Here is a 20,193-nt window from a genome sequence, read left to right as displayed (position 1 = left end):
AACCCGGCCTCCCGCAGCTGCCCCAGCACCTGGGTCAGATGTTCTAAGTGCTGCTCCCAGGTGTCACTAAACACCGCCACGTCATCCAGGTAAACACACGAAAAGCCCCCCAACCCCTCTAGAACCTGGTCCATAAGCTTCTGAAAGCCTCCTGGGGCATTCGAGAGCCCGAACGGCAACACTCTGAACTGATAGTGCCCCCTAGGGGTAGAAAAGGCGGACTTCAAGGCAGCGTCCTCATCTAATGACAACTGCCAATATCCCTTGGTTAGATCCAATGTGGAAATGTATTTGGCCTTCCCTAGCGTTTCTATCAAGTCATCCGTGCGCGGCATGGGGTAAGCCGCCACCGTGGAGATACTGTTCAGCTTTCTGAAGTCCACGCAGAAACGGACTGAGCCATCTTTTTTCTCCACGAGGATGAGGGGGGAGGACCAGGGACTGTGGCTTTTTTTAATAACCCCCATCACCAACATCTCCTCAATCTCCTTATTTACTATCTCCAACTGCCGGCCGTTCAGCCGATGCGTGGGGGGGGGGGGACTGGACCGGTGGGTGATTCCTGGTACAGATAGAATGATTCGTCAGGGATGTCCGTCCCGGCAGCCCCGAAAACAACTTTTCAAACTCCCCCAAACACCGCTTCAGCTGCTCTCGCTGCTCCGAGCCCAATTCCTCCGGTATCTGAATGTTGGCCAGCCCCCCTTTCCCTGATAACTAGCCAATACGTCCATTCCTGCCTCCCCGTCTAACGGGGCCCCCTTCTTGACCTGGCACACCCAAACGGCTCGCTCCTGAAACGGCTTCAGCATGTTAACATGGTATACCTTCGAGCAGCGTTGGGTTGCAGGATCCTTTAACAAGTAATTAACCTCATTTAACTTTCTCTCCACCACCAGGGGGCCTTCCCACCTGACCGCAAGCTTTTCCGGTTTCAGCGGTCTCAACACTAGCACCTTGTCCCCCTCCTGGAATACCCGCTGCCTTGCCTTCCTATCGTACCATCCTTTCTGAATCTGTTGGGCTTGGGCTAAGTTCTCTTGTGCAGCCTCCCCTACCTCCCTCAGCAAATTCTGCAAATCCTGCATATATGCTACTACTGAAACAGGAGTGGTGTTGGTCTGCCCTTCCCACCCCTCCCTCAGCAGCTTCAGCGGGCCCCTCAGTTCCTGCCCGAACACCAGTTCGTTCGCCGAAAACCCCAAGCTATCACTTTTAGCATCTCGGGCGGCGAAAAGTAGGTAGGGCAGGGCCCGGTTCCAATCCACCGCGTGCTTGGTTGCGTACGCCTTCAGCATCTTCCCTAATTGGTTGAACCGCTCTACTAGCCCGTTCCCCTCGTGATGGTACGCCACGGAAGTACACTGCTGCACTCCGGCCAGCTTCCATATCTCCTTCAGCAGTTGGGACATAACCCCCCCCAAATCATTCACCAATACTATGGGGACCCCCAAGCTAGTGAAGATCGTCATCATAGCCTTTGCCAACTGCGGGGCGGAAATGGTGGAAAGGGGCACCGCCTCCGCAAACCGGGTGGCGTAATCAACCAGGGTTAAGATGTACTTCTTCTCCAACCGGGTTGCCGGGCTGAACGGCCCCAGTATATCCACCCCCATCTTTTCAAACGGCACTTCTGTAATGGGAGAAGGGCGAAGCGGGGCTTTGGGATGGTCCCGGGGAAACTCTATCTGTTGGCAGGTTTCACATGTGGAGCAAAAGTCCCATACTTCCTGGGCCACTCCTGGCCAGTAAAAGTCCCGGCTCACCCGCTCCAAGGTTCAGCGAATACCCAGGTGCCCTCCCCATAGCAATTCGTGGGCTGCCTCTAACACCTTCCCCCGCGACGACTGGGGCACCACCAGTTGTTTCCTTTCCACCCCGCCCCCACCTTTGGGTGAGAACAACCGGTATAACAATCCCCTTTCCCAGGGAAACACTGCCATGCCCGTCTTTCCCCGTCCTTCTGTCAGCCCCCCAGCCGCCTCCCGACACCCTTGTAGGGTGGGGTCTTGCTGAAGTTCTTGCCGGAACTCCGGGGTGTTCAGGCCCTCCGGGACGGGACCCTCTCCCTCCCCCCCGGCTTCGGGCGACCCGCTTAGAGGGGTATCCTCTGTCTCACTTCTCGAGTCCTCCCTCTGCCTGGCGGCTTTCCCCCAAGTAATTATGGCAAGTTGTGTAACTTTAAAACATAAGTCATTCCCCAGTAGGAAAGCTGGCCCCTCGGTGTGCGTGAGTATAATCAATTCCCCCTTCCACCCCAGGTACTCAATCTTTACTCGAGCCAGCGGCGCCTCAAAAGGAGGTGCTCCATAAGGGGTTACTGTCACAGTTCGGCCCGGAAGTTTCTGTTCCGGCTTGAGCAGGCCCACATGTACACTGCTCAGATCCACACCGGTGTCCCTTTGAGCCCGCACCTTTCTCCCATCGACCACCACACACTCATAGAATTTCTTCTGACTCCACTGGAGCTGTGCTGGGGTCACCAACCACATCGCGACGGCAGAAGAGGAACCTGGCTTCTCCGGACCCGCTGCTGCTTTTGCCACCCTGGCCAGTTCAGCGCTCATGTACTCCCACTCCAGGTCGGCAACTTCTACCTCACTGTCGTCGCTCCAAATCAACAACGGGGATGCCGGTGCTGGTGAGGCCGCCACCGCTCTCACCACCGGTCGCGGAGCTGGGCCGCCCCCGCCTGCTTCGCCACCAGCTTTGGGCATTCCCTCTTCAAGTGCCCGGGCTCCTTGCAGTAGAAGCACCCCCCGCTCACTTGGGGCCCTGCCGCCATCACTGCCGCTGGAGGGGCACTCCCCTTTTCTCGGCGCTCCTTCCTGGGCCAGGCCATCTTCTTCTCTGCCGACGCTCCTCCTGGATGCCCCTCCAGACCCTTCTCCATTGCCCGGGGGGTTCCCCCAACGCTTTTCTGCTCAAACACCTGCAGACGGTCCGCCATCTGAGCAGCCTCCATCGGCGTCTTGGAGTTCTTTTCCCCCATCCAGGCATCATATTTCTCAGGGAACTGTCGATAGAGCTGCTCCATGGCCATCAGATCTTTCGCCGCCTTGAGGTTGCGGACTCCCTCCGCCTCCAACCAGGCTTCCATTGCGGTCAGCATTCGTGTAGTAAAGGCCGCGAAGGTCTCCTTTGGATTTCTGGTGAGCTGTCTAAACTTTTGGCGACAATGCTCCGCCGTAAGGGCATACTGCCCCTTCGCCACTGTCTTAAAATGCCCATAGTCTTGCCGCAGCTCTCGAGGAATGGTGGCTATCAACTCCCTCAAAGTCCCAGAGACATGTGGGCGTAGCAGACTCATCCTTTGGGTGGCTGGGACCCCCAATTCATTGCAGGTATCCTCAAAGACTCCCAGAAAAGCCCCCACATCATCGCCTTCCTGGTACACCGGAAACGCTCGTCGGTTGAATCGGTGCCTCGACGATCCCGCTGGCGATTGCCCCCAGGCCCTCTCCCCGGAGCTAGGCATCCCCTCCACCACCCATTCAATAGTAGCTGCGATGGGATTCCCTTCTGCTCTTCCTGAGAAGTCGCCCCCAACAACTCCATACCTGGAGCTGCTGCTCCACGGTCCTGAGACATTGTCGGCTGCCTACTCAACCTTGCTCGCACTGGGTTCGTACCTATGCCTCGTCTCTATCCCCTTTTTCCTACCAGTGTCTTGCCCCTCCAGATCCGTGTTGAATCCCAGCGCTGCCCACCATGTAAAGGAAGAGCGCCCAGCACCCAGCTGGCTTCTTGACTGGATTTAGCACGGATCCCCAGGCACAGACACTCACAGCTCACAACGTGAGGTTTAAGACCATTTATTAGGAAAAGGGTAGGAATACATGGGATTAGCAGGATAAAAATATAATAAAAGCATGCATATACATAAGAACCCAGCGCAGGCAAGCTAAAACTAAGACTACAATCTCATACGTCACCCCAGACCGATCTCAGCCGACACCCCTTGTTCCCTTCACAGGGGATATCTTTATACCATCCTTTTCACTCCTTTCCCCCCTCCCTTCAGCTTTGATGCATGGAGTGTCTTCACACCTCTCGCTTGGGCCGTTTAATCACTCAAGGACAGACAGTTACAACCGGCCTGGCTCCAGTCTTCTCCCCCATACAGCTGCCTGGTTTCCTTATCTCTCTTCCTATGAAACCATAAAATTTACAGATTAAAAGACATTCCAGTCCCAAGTCCCAGTTAACCCTCACCTTACCCTTACAATTATCTTATGGTATCATTCCCCAAGAGGGTGCGCCAAGAGAATGTGAGTTTTCTTGAAAGGTGTAAGCCAGAACTTCCTGCATTTTCTGCTCTTTTCTATGACACCTAAAATAGATCCACAGAATATGATGTACAGGCAACCAAAAAGAAAAGTCCAACTGGGTGCAAATCAGTGGAGGTGAGTGGCTTTGATTTCAGTGGAACTGTGAATCCATTCTGGGCTTCAGTTAGAACCAAAGCCAATAAAACATAGCAGGGACATAACATTAGAAGAAACAAAAAACACCCGTTATATTTCATTAAATTGCCCTGAAGAAGGACCTGTGGGTCCAAAATGTGTTGTGATGGTTTTAATTGAATTAAAGATCTTTTTTATCTACCTCTTTGCTTTTGACTTTTCTAGCAGAACCAGCAAGAACTCTAGTAATGCTATCCAAGGTGCAGGATCCTATCCCCAAAACAGGTTCAGTACATTGGATAGCTCTTTTAGAGTTCTGGCTGGTTGTGACTAAAACCCATAGTGGATTTACAGCCCCACTGAAATCAGAGCCACCAGCCTCCACTGATTCAAATGGAATCTAAGGTATTGAGGGGATTTAAGTATGTTGATCCATTAAAACTGATTTGACATGGTTAAGGAAACTTCTAGAATTTTGTTTTATTTTTTAAAATCAGGTGATGGCTCCGTTGTCTCAAATACATGCTTCAGCATAGAATACTAGAGCAACCTAAAGCAGAGTTGTTATCCTTAAAATTAAGTCAAAGAATATTATGCAGCCTCATGAATATCTCCCTTTATGTCCCTAAGGGTTTTGTGCAACACCAACATTCAACTGAAAAAATACCCATGTTCAATAAGTCTTTAAAAAAGAAAAGAAAAAAAGAGGACAATGATATCCTAGTACAAAATGATACACAATATGAAAGTAAAGGAACTATAGCATAGCCAGGGGCATCATGACTACAAGGACACTTTTTCTGTGATAATGGCATCTGCTGCAAGCAGTCTTCAAGTATGGTTTTCTGTGTAAATCCATCAGACCACAGAATATACCATTTAAGGAATAGTAGTGCTACTAGCACAGCACATGTTATCTCTGCTTTCTGATGCCTATGTAAAACATTATATGTAGAGAAATACACTGATGTTATTAAATCAAGCTCCTTGAAGGTGACATCTAGGAATAAAAATGGATTTCCTTGCATAACTCATACAGAGACATACATACATCAAGGTAAAATTATTACCCAATTTATCTGATAAAAGATGTATCTGAAGGCCAGCAACTCCATAGAGAGCTGCTCAAGATCAGAATGTTTCACACTTCAATCTGTGTTCTGATGTTATTATGTGCAAAGAATGAATGGGGGGTAAGCTCCTCCCCCTACCCAAAGTAATTAATCAAAATGTCTGAACAGAGCCTCTGCAGGTACGGGTGCCTGCATGGTAGGCTCCATCCATGCAATTGGCAAACCTGCCTTTAATAACAATGACTTAATAATGGCAGTAAGAGTAATATTATATTACCTTATGTAACTACAATAGAATAGAATCCTTGACACAGAGTGCAGCATCCAGAACTTGTCATAGAATCTTTGGTAATATCATGTGCTACTGACCTGACTAGTACACAACATCATACACTAAGAGTTGCAAATGGTCTGTGAAAATGGATCTTGGCACTGGTTTCCCCCTGCCAAGTTGATAAACAACATCTTTGAGCAATCCTCAGTTTCTTTTCAGTTTAGTTGCCCTACCGCCTTACCCCAATGCTTCCTGCCAAGTGCAAAGCTTCCAGATGTGTTCAGTTCTCAGTTGGCCTGGCAGTAACACGCTCTATTGTAGAACAGATTATTACTCTTCTACTGTAGTTGCACAGTGTCTCCTGCTTTCTCAATACTTATTTTCATTGATTCAGAAGCCAGGCAAAACATATTATGATACAACATCTCACGATTATGACTACAAGCATTTCCCTCCTTTCTGTTAGACATATAAATGCATATGTTTCTGAAACTGATTTCAAGAAGTTGACATAAATGGCTCTTGTCACTTTGGTTTTGAGGGTTGGTTGGAGTTCAGTTTGTTTGTTTTGAAATATTTTAAGGAAGGGCTGATTCTCCTCCATCACCACTACTTACTCCAGAAATGATCCATCATAACCAGATTAATTTTCAGATATTTTCTGTATGGAAAGAAAAGTAACCTAGACTACAGTTTTCATTTGAATTTGATCTTTAGATCTTGTTGTTTGGACAGTATTGCTTCCCATAGACAGAAAGGCTCCTACTGTCTATGGAAAGCTTCTGATCCAGCATCATTTCCACAGGCAGATGATATTTATTGATTCCTGCTCCTGCTGCAGTCCCCTATACTCCCCCCACTAATCTCCAGCGGTTCAGGGACCTCCAGAAGAGTGGGAAAGATGCTACTGGGGGCTACAGGAGGAGGAAGGAAATTGCAAAAATCACCTCCCTTTCAGTCAGCATTATGAGCGGAACTCCACTGAGGGGATGCAAATGCCAACAGAACGAAGCATTGGATCCAACCCATATTCTTTCACTCATACAGTACATATACAAATAGCCACTTTGAGCATAAGTTTTGGTGGAAAGGCAGGCCATAAATGGAATAAATAATTAATAATGATAACAGCAATAATAATAATAAAAACAACAACAGCTAAAAATAAGAGGGGAAATCCTTACCTTGGAGGGCTTGAAGAGTACGTGTCTGTACAACAATGCAGAGCTGCAGAACCAGTTGTGGGGCACTTTCCAGAAATGTAGCAAGCAAATGCAGCATACTCACGTCTGCATACTCATAGACCATTTTCCAATAAAAGCGCCATCTGTCACTATCTCCACTCTGTCTGCTCCGGATGCCCAAATATATAGTGTGGAAATACCTAAAAAGATTTTAAAAACTTGAAATAAAACTTGCAAGGTAATTTAAAGGATATTTTCATTATATTATGCCACCAATATTTGCAGCATGCAGGATCATGGGGTAAGGCAAAATTCATTTATTTTATATATTATAAAAAAAATACTTATAGAATACAAATAAAATGGTTTAGCAAATCCTCTGATTAAAACAATAAATAGCATCATTATCCTGGTCATGGACTGATGGGAGACTAGTCAGTATTCCACAACCAGGAAAAGATTTACTTTTTAAAGTGTATAATTTTACAGACCGTTCTTTTGATTATATGATGCCATCCACCGTGTTAGCATCATGATTGAATAAAAATGATCGAAAATGTTAGGACTGATCAGGTATGGTTTCTACATAAATTGCTCTGGTTACAGGTGGGTTTCTGAGCCCAATTCAAAGTGCTGTTTTTTACCTTTAAAGCTCTAAATGGTTTGGAACCAAGTTACTTGGAAGACCACCTTCACCCATATTAGCCTGCCTGCACTTTAAGATCTGAAAGAGAGGCCCTTCTCAATTGTCCACCCATGAGATCAATTAGGTGGGTGATCACACATGAGATGGCCTTCCCTGCAGTGCCCCGACATCTTCGGAGGCCAGCCATGCTCCACTATTGTAGGCTTTTAAGAAGCTCTAGTACACATAGTATTTTACCATGGCCTTCTCTTGATATGACTGCTGTTGTTGCTGGTGGTATTGTTGGCCTTTATTGTGGTTTGTATTACTATTTTATTGTTTTTACTGCTTTTAATATTTTAACTGTTTTTCTCTATTTTCTTACAGTAAGCCATCTTGGGAGAGCTTCTGCACTGAAAGGCGGCCAAGAAATATTCTGAATGAATGAATAAATAAATAAATAAATAAATATAATAATATAGTATAATACTTATAAAACAATAAATTGAAAAGCATGAGATCACTGCTTTCTTAACGCTGAAAAAGCGTTTGATAGTCCTCAATGGGCATTTTAAAACATTTCTCTGAAAAATGCTACTTTACAGAATTTTTTAAAAGATATATCACCCGTTTCTTTCTCTTTTTTGCCCACTTTTCCCCCTATTGCTGCCACCCCTCTCCTCCCTGCCCATTGGGGTACAAGGGGACAGATAAATTGCTCTTTCCAAAGCATCCTGAACTGATTACTTTCAGAGGGATTTTGAAGACTGATGGCGGGATGTAATCCTAGGGCCAAAGGTTACCCCCCCTTGCCCTAATTCATCTAGGACTAGAGTATTTCAAGGCTGGCTTAGGGCACCCTGTTCATAAAAACAAGCCATATTTGGAGGCTCTTCTTTGTATTTCCCCACTATCTAGGTATGGTGGGTTGTACCTAGGTTAAGGTCCTCTCCATAACGACACTAAGATTATGGCACCAAGATTATGGCACCTATTTCCTATGAAGGGTTGAACTTGCCACCTCTTTGCAGACCTTGAGGAATCAACATGACTGACTGATGTTTTTCAAAGGGCTCTTGGGATCTATAAACAGGCACTTTTAAAATTATAATATTTTTTTTCATGGAATTTCCCCTAAGATAAAATGTTGTTTGTTTTTCTGTGTGTATGTTCATGTACATTTTTCTGTTCAATGCAGACTTTTGTACACACTATTTTTCCATGCAAACATTGATCACAATTGTCAGAAAAGTGTGGATATCAATGATTAACTGGATTTTGGTTCAAGCAGTGCAAATTTAGCAAGTTTGTATAAAAATGGAAAGTGAATGAATTTCTCCCATTTCCTTATCTATAAAATATGTACCTGTGTGCTAATGCTGTTGATTATTTATTTGAAAATTACCTCTGTTTCTTTGTATGGTTTGTTTTTGTCTAAAATTATACACATTTTTAAGTTTTTATGCTCAATTTATAACAGGTAAACATTTGTTAATAGCTGCTTGGTTGATAAATTGGGTGATAAAGTAGCTGATAAAGTAGGATTGAAGTATTTTAATACATATATAAATAAAATACTTTGGCCCAGAGTGCAAGCTAGGAAAACCCCATCTGTTTTGTATTTTGAATAGGCTAGCTAATTCATAATATTGTATCCTGAAACTTATATGCTCTAATTTTGCTCTTCTAACCCTCTGTTCACACCCAGTTTGATACTTGGGGAATGTGTTAGTTTGTCAAAGGGGAGAAAGTGTATCATGGGTCATGACAAGTAATCAAGTCTATATCCCTTCCTTATGGTCCAAAGAAAGCCAGAGCCCACTATTCTGTCGAGGCCCTTCTCACATTATGGAATGGCAAAGTAAGATGGGCTATTGACATAATTGCTCTTGAGCCCTCTCTTCAATACTGGAAAGCTCCCTGGTTTATTGGAGAGCTCTGGACAATGAAAAAGTTCAGAAGATGGCTGGAGTGTAAGTGTCATAATACTCATCATGAAGGTGATCATGTAAGAGCATATAATATAATTGTGCTTAGTGCGTGGTGGGGAAGGCAGCAAAGAAGGCTTACTTTGCCACCTTCATCACATCTTGGATCAACTGTCCAACCATGCTTTTCCAAGCAGTTTGATGGTTATTTACATCAAACCTAGTGAATCCAGTACTGGAATCCTTGGAGGCCTGCTGTGATGAGTTTGCAAGACACTTCAAGGATAAAAATCGCTCATCTTCATGCTAACTTGAATACTGCTATTGATACAGTGTCTGTTGAGTTGTCTAGTGCATCATCTATTCTGTTTTGTTGGATCAATTTCAGTTTTTGGAGCCTGAGGATGCACACAAGACACTGGCATCTATTCAACCTACCACATGCTCTCTCGAATCTTGACCACCATGGCTTATTCTAGCCACAGGGAGCTATAATATCTACCCTATTTCTTCGATTCGAAGACACACGTTTTCCTCCATATAAACACCTCTAAAAATGGGGCGCATCTTAAAATTGTGGGTGTGTCTTAGGTTTTTTTTCTGATGGTGGTACTGAAATTAGTGTGTGTCTTACAATCGAAGAAATACGTTATATGAAGCCATTGGGAGCAGTCACCAGGAGATTTGGGGTAAGGTGTCACCAATATGCTGACAACATCCAGCTCTATTTCTCTGTGACATCTGAATTGGGAGAGGGTGTGCACATTCTGAACTGGTGCCTGGATGCAGTTATGGCTTGAATGAGAGCCAAAAAACCTAAAGTTTAATCCTGATAAGACAGAGACCCTATGGGTTCACAGTTCCGAGGTACAGGAATTGGGAGTGTTTGCCTGTTCTGGAAGAAGTTGAATTCCATCTGAAGGAGCAAGTTCATAGTTTGAGGGTGCTCCTGGATTCATCTTTGCCACTTTGATCTTGATGGCCCAGAAGGCCTGTTACCAACTTTTTTTGGTATCCCAACTATGCCTGTTCCTGGATAGGGATAGCCTAGCCACAGTTATTCATGCACTGGTAACCTCATAATTACTGTAATGCACTCAATATGGGGCTGCCCTTGTGCATGGTTCAGATGCTGCAGCTACTACAGAATGTAGCAGCTAGGGTACTCACTGGGTGGGATACCTAGTTATACTCACATAACACCTGCACTGGCTGCCTATTAGCTACCAAGCTGTGTAGAAGTTATGTCTTTGTCACATAAAGCCCTAAACAACTTGGGAACAGGATAGCTTATAAACCACCTGTCCTTATAAACACTCAGATGAGCTGAGGAAACCTTGCTGGTCATTCCAGAATAAACAGAATATTGCCATGAATTACCCAGGTGGTGAGCCTTTTTGTAGCAGCACCTACCATCAGGAAACCCTCTCTCATGTAGTTCGGGAGACAGAAAGTGTGACATATTTTAAATGCCTCCTGAAACCACACCAAATCACCCACTCTTTCCGTTGGTTGTTAGTAAATTAATTATTTTACTGTTCCTTGATTTGTTTTTTTACACTGCAAGTTAATGCTGTGTTTTAATATTGCAAACTACTAAGATACATTGTTATATCCAGCAGTATATAAATGCCACAAATAATAATAATAATAATAATAATAATAATAATAATAATAATCGATAGATCCTGTCCTTCCTGATGCTTATTTATTTTTCAGTTTTATAGACCAGACTTTTATCATTCCCAACCCCTCAAAAAGGAATTCATGGTGGTATACACAAAAATAAAATATGCAATACCATAAAAATTCAACCGAAGTTTCAATATGGTACAATTTAAAGTGCTAGAAATATAACATTTAAAATGCCAGGGCAAATAACAAGGGTATTCCAAGATCAGGGTACCATCACAGTGAAGGTTCTGTTTAGACAGATGTGCGCCCTTGATCTTCCCCAATAATTATACCCTGTGCCTATGACGATGGACTTTTCTACATGAGGCTTTTAACGTGCCACTTTATCAAGACTTCTGCTTCTGGATTCTATGTGGGGATAAAGATCCAGTCTTCTACATATATGGTTTCCTGGGGGTTTTCCTTCTCCACCTTTCATATGTTCCATTACATAACCTCTAAGTGGCACTGTGGTATAACAGAATGGCTCAACTACACAAGGGTTTCATTGTACCTTTCCCAGACAATACCAGACTTTCCTTGTTGAAAAATACACATGCTACAATGGTTACAAAGAACGGGAGAAACCCTGGAGGAGGATGTCATGTAAAGCACTCACAAACTACTGTGAGAGAGAACAATAAATGCCTCATGTAGAAAAGCTCTATCTCCCCAAAATTTTTAGAACTAGGTGATTATAAAGAAATTCATCCTATAGTAATATGCATAGTGATAGAAGGAAAACCTACTAATTTTTCATATGTTTCTGTTATATTTCATGGATGATAATGCTAATATTAAAGATGGCCATTGCCCCCAGGTTTGGAAGCAGTTGCTGGGGAACATGAGCAGGAGGGTGTTATTATGTTCATGTGGCATCCCTTAGGTATTTGGTTGGCCACCCTGGGAACAGAAAACTGGACTAGATGGGATTTTGGTCTGAGCCAGCATTGCTATTTAGAAATGGCTTGCAATGAACATGCACCTTCAGAAATTTCTATGAAGATACACTCTACTGGAACAATATTTGCATTCTTTGGAAAAACAGAAACATACTGATTTCATGCCTCATATACTGATAAGTATTTACAACACTTTCCCAAGTCAAGAGAGGGCATTTGCCTATATTATATAACATGTTATAAAATTCCTGAAAAGATTGAAAATTTCTAATGTCTGGTTATAGATACAGGACACATTTATTTCAATGTCTAATTTGCTTTCTTTATCAAAGAGTACATTAAACAATTTAGCTACACCATAAACAGTCACTCTGTCTACCACTTCGTAAGTACAGAGAATAAAAAACTCTACAGCTGGGATTTAAAAATAAAAGATAAAATAAACAGCAATTCAGGTAAGTGGTGTATTTTTCTGTTGCCTAGCTACCAGAAAAACTTCACTATATTTTTAGCTCAACAGAAGTGACTGTTTATATAAAGATTTATTATCACATTTTGTTTCTGTATTTGCTTATTAGCTGTATCTGAATAGGAAAGTGTGGAGGACACCACTTTATTTCCTTATTAGAAATATGTCATACTTTTCTACAAACACACACATGCATAAATATATCTATACTGGAGTACCAATTTTGATTAGCAGCTTAAGGTAAAAAAGCTGTTACCTTTGTTTGTTTGTTTGTTTTGTTTCTGATAATATTCATTTTTAAACAGGGAATGGGCTGGTAAAAGTGCTCTGAAATAAAGTATCACCCAAAATTTGAGTGACTAGAGATCTCATTGACAATTTGGTTGGCACTTAACAAACACAGAGCTGTATTTTCTCCTACACTTAAGACTATATTAAAATGGTTTATTAAAATAATTTAATAAACTATATTAAAAATAAAGTATCTTTTTTCTTTAGAACAGCCTGCACATTCCAGTTCACCTGGATTTGTGCTGGCAGAACAGGTAAACCAGAATACACACTATTCTCACATAAACCTCTCTGTTTATTTGATAGGGGTCATAATTCAGACTTGATTCCTTCAAGGTGAATGGAACCACCCCCCTATGTCAAAGAAGTATATATTTTCTGCTGGACCCAATCTGCCAGTCCATTCCTGCTAGATGTTATGAATCAAGAATGAACAAACACAAATGAGGAAAAGCAAGGGTTGAGTTCACAAATGGTAGCCCTGATCCACCCACAAGCACCTTGCCCATATCCTCAAATCAAACCCCACCAGACTGGAAGGTACATTGGACACTCTTCTTAATATCCAACACCAGATATGAACACTCAAAACCAGTACTCAACCTGATGGGAAGCTGATGGGAAAGGATCCTTAGGCAGGAGTGATACCTTCTCCGTGACCGTTAAGTGTAGGATAGTGTTGTACTACATGTTGGGAATGGGAGATAAATGAATTGCATTTTAGCATGCACCAACCTAATTTGCAGTGTCGGAGCCAATAGGTAAACTGGAACACAATTATCCTTTGGTTTTTGCTCTTCTCTCAATTTTGTGATACAGCTCACCTATCTATAAATACAGAGAAACATATGTCCAGTAGGGGGAAATAGTGTACAAAAATGCACGTGTTATGGGGAATTTGGTTGCCAAAAAAAAAAGTATATTAGGGGGAAATGTGTACAAGAATGCATATGAAGGGAGATACCTGAAATATTCCATGCTCTAGCACTGAGCTACAGCCCATTCCTTACTAAATATTTGAGTAACTACTGTTGGAAGTTTCCTGCTATTTTTACCTTCCAGAATAAATGAATAGAATTTTTTTTATTATTATTCTGTCATTTTTTCTTTTATCTTATTTTACTAGAAATCTATGTTCTTGTGTTTTCTGTTCCCCTAGAGAAAACTGATATCCAAATGTCTGATGGCTAATTTACTAAATAGATTACTAAGTAACACAAGCAGCATGTTGAACTCTAGTAGGGGGTTGATATTTCATCCAAATTGTGCGCAAAGCAAGCAGCCACGGGGGGGGGGGGGGGCATAGCTGCTGCCAGAGATATGCATAAGAATGGTTCATGTGACTTCTGCAACTGTGTCAGTGCTGTCAATCGCACTTCACAGAAACTTCACCTCACTCTCTTTTTAGTGCGTATGGGTCCTGAATAATGGGAAAACAGTTTTAGCAGTAGTAGTTTTGAAAAGTTACAGTAGGTTACATCATTCTATTCTAAAAATGAATTTGCAAGCTAACAACATCAATACTACAGCAGAGAAAACCAAGGAAAAATCTTAAATACCAATGTGAGCAATGATCTGCTAGCTGTTCCTTGAGTTTCATAAATATGACCAATGATAAATCTTGTGGATTGCTTCCCTCCCACACCCAGCTTTTAGGATAAAGTTCTTTGAAATGCCAGACATCTCAGCCATTCATGATTTGATTGGTTTAAATACATAAATCTCCACCAAGAGGAAAAGCTCCCGATGTGATTTCTTTGTATCATGTGCTCTTAAATGTTTTTGCAATATCCATGACTGGATTGGGAGGATGACCATGAATCACGGTCTTATCCTAAAAGACAGATCAAGAAAGGCGATAGCTATTCTCAAGAGGAGCTTTGCTCAAGTCCAAAACCCTAATTCTGGCCCTCAGTTCTGTAATAAAAAAAACTATAGACCTAGCAGCTAATATCAGGTTGAATTTAAAATAGATCATCCTTATGATAGTACATGAGTATTTGATAATATGTCATTTATAGAGCACTTTTCTATGCACCAAGTACCACTGGAGGCTGGAGGCTTCAATTTTGGTGGGGCTGTGAATCCACTCTGGCTTTCAGTCAGAATCAGCCAGAACTCTAAAGGAGCTTGTGACGCCCTGTCCCCCTTGCATCGTCCCAACTTCACCTGAGACACCCATGATTATCCAACAGGGCTGTCCATGCTACTAGCACCCAGGACCACTTTAATTCCCCCTGTGCTAATGACGTGTTTGAGGGTTTAAGTCTACTGCTGCTGCTCCTGTCTTGCCTCTTCTTCAGGCTCCACAGCCCAGCAACCTAGCCCTCAGTTTCCCATCCCACTGCCACAATTTATTATTTTCTCTTCAGACACCTCCATAGACCGCACCAGTTGGTTGTAAATATAACTGGAATTTATTAACTCAAGTAAGTGCGTGCACATAAGCTTATTGGTTTCATCAGTTCAAATGTGTATGGTTACAAGGTTCTAAGCGTATTGGTTTCTGTCACTTCTTTCTTACAAGGTTCCACTACAGACTACTAAAATCATCCACTTCTCTCTACCTCACTTCTACCTTCACTTCGCAGAATTCCAACCGACACACTCCCCCTCTCACTCCCTTAACTATATATAGATACATTTCTCCAGCTCCTCCCACTCTTTCACAGCCAATCAAAGCACTCCCCCTCCACCATCCAATCAGCACTCAGGCATTCAACCCCCCCTTATGAACCCAACCTGTGTATACAAATCGTAAGTACATTGAGGCCTACTTACTACCAAGAACTTTATACATAATATAAACCATTGACCTTGCAGATATTGACATTTACAGCATATAAGGCAGCTGAACATCACAGAGCTGTCCAAGTTGTTGAACCTATTTGGGGGTAGGGCTCAGCACTTTGGACAGCTCCTTTTGAGTTCCGTGTTCTGCCACTCCACTGGTGGAGATAAAAGCAAGGCAATGCTACTTACATAGCCAGAAGTCTTCTGGCTCACCCTTGGGAAGCTCCACATCCCAAGCTCCTTCCTTCCCTGGACAGGTCCCGTAAACCAGAGTGACTCTGGCGTAGTGGATTTAAGAAAAAGCTGCTTCCTTCACTCTCCATCCTGGCAACAGCGGAACAGAAAGGTGATGAATTTGGCAGTTGCTCCACCAGCAGATCTCCTCTCTCCTCTCATTGCAAATGCAGGTGGGGTTGCTCTACCTAGCTGTAATCCTACACATACTTACAAGTTGATATCTTTAATATCAATGGGACTTACCTTTGAATAGACATACATAGGATTGCAATGCATTAAAAAGCAGTGGAAGCTGTAAGGTCCATATTAAGGAAAGGCTCACTGAAATAAAATTGTCTTCATTGACTAGAACTAGAGCCAGACATACCTAAATTGAGAGGCTCTTCCAGATCTTGGGTGCCACAATCATGAAGGCTCTACCTCAAATACCCACTTGTTTCATGTTTTTTCAACGATGGCTAATAGCACCACTAGGAGTGGGAGGATTTAATTTGTGAAACCAGCATGGGGAATAGAGTTAAACCCCATTCCCCCAGGGTTGTGGTCCCCATCTTCCTATCCAAATGGGGTTTCACTTCTTTGCTTTTAGTGATTGGCTGTCCCATGCCAAACATGTAGTTTGGCCATTAATTACCTCCTTCTCTGGATATTCCATTAATACACTACCTAACTCCAATAGAGGGAGAAGTGACACAGCTATTTGGCTCCTCTTATTCCACATGGTCAGTGAACATTTATGTAAAACCATCCCTCCTCCACCCTGCCCTCATGGCCTCCCAAACCATTTTCCTATTGTATCATGTTTAGGCTGTATGCAAGTGACCTTTCAAAATTCTCCACCCTTTAAACTAGAGCTTCAGCTATTTGGCGGTATAGAAATGCAATAAATAAATAAATACACTTGTTGTTGGACCCTGCTGCATTTCTGGATGTTCTTGATCTGAGTCTACAGCACAGGTTGAGCCTGGAGATGGTTACTGTCAGCCTCAAGGTAACTTGCTGCTTAGACTACAGATTCCTATTAACTTCCAGGAAACGAATCCTTGAAAACACAGAGAACAGTCTCACAGCGTTTGAGCTTTATTCCCTCTTGATTTTGCTGCTCATTCAAGCAATATTTAGCAAGTATTTTTCACAGCTATAACTACTTTCTTGTTATGGAACTTTGCACACAAAATAAACAAAGCAAAATATATGGAAAATAATATCTGGTGTGTGTGCGCACACACACACACACATCTCTACCTATAAAGCGGAAAGTATGTGTGTGCAATGTATGTCTGGAAATGTTTACCCATTTCCAGATGAGTTAGAAACTTGAAATTTGGTATGCTGATAGATCTGGTTGTGCAATATACCAGAAAAATCTAAAAACACAGAAATTGGGTTTTTAAAGAATTTAATAATTAAAAAAGGCTTATGCTTACAACTCCCAGCATGCCTTGGACAGAATTCCCAGTATGCCTTGGTGGGAGGCCAGACTTACTGGCCCTTGGCAGCCATGGTGAGTGCTTGGGTGGGTTGCCGCTGTGTGTCTTTCACAACCTTGACTCCTAAGGTTGGTCTCAAGCAATCTACCCAATTCCACATAAAAGGAGACAACCCATATAAATGGGCTGTGTCCATTTGCAGTACCTCCTCCTGCCTTCTGTGTTTTTAAAATGTTAACGAGATACAACAGCATGACTCAGATATCGCTGTTTTCTCAAAATCTGGGGAAAACAAGCCCACAGCCTTCACCCTTAAGAGGGAGGGAGGAAGGGGAGGCACTTTGCGCATGCCCAGAAACAGACCTGATGAAGGGGAGGAAATTCCTGGCCCAGGCCAAGCCCTTCAGTACAGGCTCCTGATAGAGCACTTGGTGGGTGAGAAGCGCAGGCTGAGGCAGTCCCAGCAGTATTGGCCAGAGCTGGACACATCCACTGACAGCTGCTTACCTCCCCTCCTTGGTGATGTTACTCCTCGTTGCTCTATCGAGGAGCAGCACTGGCAAACAGAGGATGTCTCACAGGACATGGGCACCTGTGTGCTGCATGCTGGAAGCTGTAGTATTGGCATGTAGAGTGCTGATTTTAAATAAAGTATGGGTTAGCAAACCAGGTCACAACCTCTCAATCCTAACTCAGCTCCCACTTGCCTGACCTCTCACTAACTGTCTTCGTTCTCTTTCTGCCTTTCTCCAACCACCACTAACCCTGCCCACCATTCCATTCTAGCCTCAGCTATCATTCATTCCTTCATTCACTCTTCTGTTTCAATGGTATAGTCAGGCTTTTACATAAAAATCATAAACTTTATTCAGTAATTCGTGCATCTGTCTTGGAATGTTGTGGTTTAGTTATAACGTGGGGGAGGGGGGAGGAAAGCACCATAAAAAAAGCTCATCAAGTCAAAAGGCCTTGGGGGGGGGAGGGCACTGGAAAGCCATTAATGCAGTTACTAGGCAAGCCTGCCTGGGAAAAAGTAATCCATAAGCAGGGTGCCGCAACTAAGAAGGCCCATTCTCCAGTTGTCTCCCACCACACCTCAGATGGTGTTCAAAGATTAACCTGTTATTAACTTGCTCCCACTTCCAGCATGCCTTGAGTGGGAGGGAAGATTTACCAGGCTTTGGCAGCCATCATCTGGAAGTGGCTTGCTATCCTGGTCATGAAGGGAGAGTATCTTTAGCCAGCTGTCTCAGTCACTAGGCACCATAGGGAGTGGGAGGGTGCAGCTCTGGCCCCATCTCTGACAGCAGCAACTGAGCTAAACATCAGTCAGTCAGCCAGCTGGCTCCCTCTTGGGCACTGATTGCGAGTGCAGTGTGGACCGGCTCAGCCAGCCTTGCTGGCCACAGCACCTCAGTACAGCCTCCTGCTTGAGCACTTGGTGGGTGAGAAGCAGAGGTCAAGGCAAGCACAGGCCTTCAACCTGGCCGCCCTTGGAGGCTTCCTGGCACCTGCCAAGAGCCCCAAGCAGAAGATGATCAAGCGGGCCATGGAGAGCTGCAGCTTTAAGGCAGCCCTGGCCTGCATCAGAGGTGAGAGAGAAAAAGAAAAGAATTTAATTCATTTTGAAGTTACCTCACAGTCTAAGCACCAGCCTACATTGTGTGGTTGTCATGAGAGTGAGAGAGGGGGGGAACAGAACAAATTTAATTTGTTTAAAAGTTAACTCACAGGTCTAGCACTGGCCTACTACTTTAAGATGTTTACCTCACAGACATATATCTTAGGAGGCCCAAGCAATGCCGGCTATACCAGTATTGCACAACACTTACAAGTAGGTTCATGTATTCATCAATGTGGACAGTCTATACAGTTTTAGTATCCTGTGTATAGAGGCGGGTAACGGGTGCTCTCAGGACCCATAACTTGTGCAACTGAGCTTTTGCACTTCTAAAAATAACCATGAATGAGTAGAAATTCTCATTTCTGGAATGGGGCATGTAACTGGAGCTCCCAGAAGGGAGCTCCACTGACCTGTCCAATCCAGAAGTAACCGTTCTGGGGTTATTTTCAGAAGCATGAAAGCACAAGTGGTCACACACACACACACTGCCGAGCACAACAGACCCAGCAGGCCCATTGAATACTGCCAAATACTCTCAGGAAGAGAGTAACAGCAAACAACTTACACCAGAGATAGATGAAACTCAGGACTTCTCTATTCTGATAGATAGATAGATAGATAGATAGATAGATAGATAGATATGCATCAAAAAGAGATATAATTAAGCAAAGGCAACTGCCTTTGCTTAATTATCATTCTATTCTCAAGACTTCACATTATCTCGTAAGGGAAGGACAAAGTTTTGTATTTAGACTTTAAAAAAAGCTTGAAATTTCACATAAAAATTTGAATTCAATGGTGTTTTAGTCTAAGAATTCTTCCTCTTTAAAAATGATCTGGGGGGAATCCGCACGTCGTTCTGAGATCGCTTCTAAGCGACCCCAGTGCGGCGTGAAAGCGAGCTTGTAACTTGCCTTTTGAAGAGCTGACGAAGAGACGTCCTTCCTGCTGCCGCTGCCACCCGCAGACCTCCTCGCCGAGGAGAGCTCGGCTGAAGAAGGCGGGGTTGAGAGCGGAAGAAGCTCTCCACCCCACCTTCTTCCCCTGAGCTCTTCGTCCCAGCCGGCGAGGAGGGAGTTGGGTGGCGGCGGCAAGGACGTCTCTTCGTCGGCTCTTCAAAAGGCAAGTTACACGCTCGCTTTCACGCCGCACTGGGGTCGCTTAGAAGCGATCTCGGAACGACGTGCGGATTCCCCCCTGGTTCACATAGCATGACAGCCTACTGCATCTTAATTTATCTGTGGGGGCTGTAGCATCATGCTAAATGTTCACTGCTGCCACTT

At 43.8% G+C, this 20,193-nt stretch overlaps 1 protein-coding gene across 1 annotated transcript in view; it reads right to left on the bottom strand.

The window, feature by feature from the left end:
- The window catches only part of XKR4 (XK related 4), a 155,936-nt gene that overhangs the window by 38,697 nt on the left and 97,046 nt on the right, over positions 1-20,193 (bottom strand). The window contains exon 2 of the mRNA XM_063130725.1: positions 6,938-7,137. Coding sequence (XP_062986795.1) covers positions 6,938-7,137 — 200 coding nt within the window. The remainder of the gene's footprint in view (positions 1-6,937; positions 7,138-20,193) is intronic.

The sequence above is a fragment of the Elgaria multicarinata genome, chromosome 7 (assembly GCF_023053635.1).
Source record: "Elgaria multicarinata webbii isolate HBS135686 ecotype San Diego chromosome 7, rElgMul1.1.pri, whole genome shotgun sequence".
In the NCBI taxonomy this organism is placed as follows: domain Eukaryota; kingdom Metazoa; phylum Chordata; class Lepidosauria; order Squamata; family Anguidae; genus Elgaria; species Elgaria multicarinata.
The sequence above is the reverse complement of the archived record's forward strand: the minus strand, read 5'-3'. Positions and strand labels throughout refer to the sequence as shown.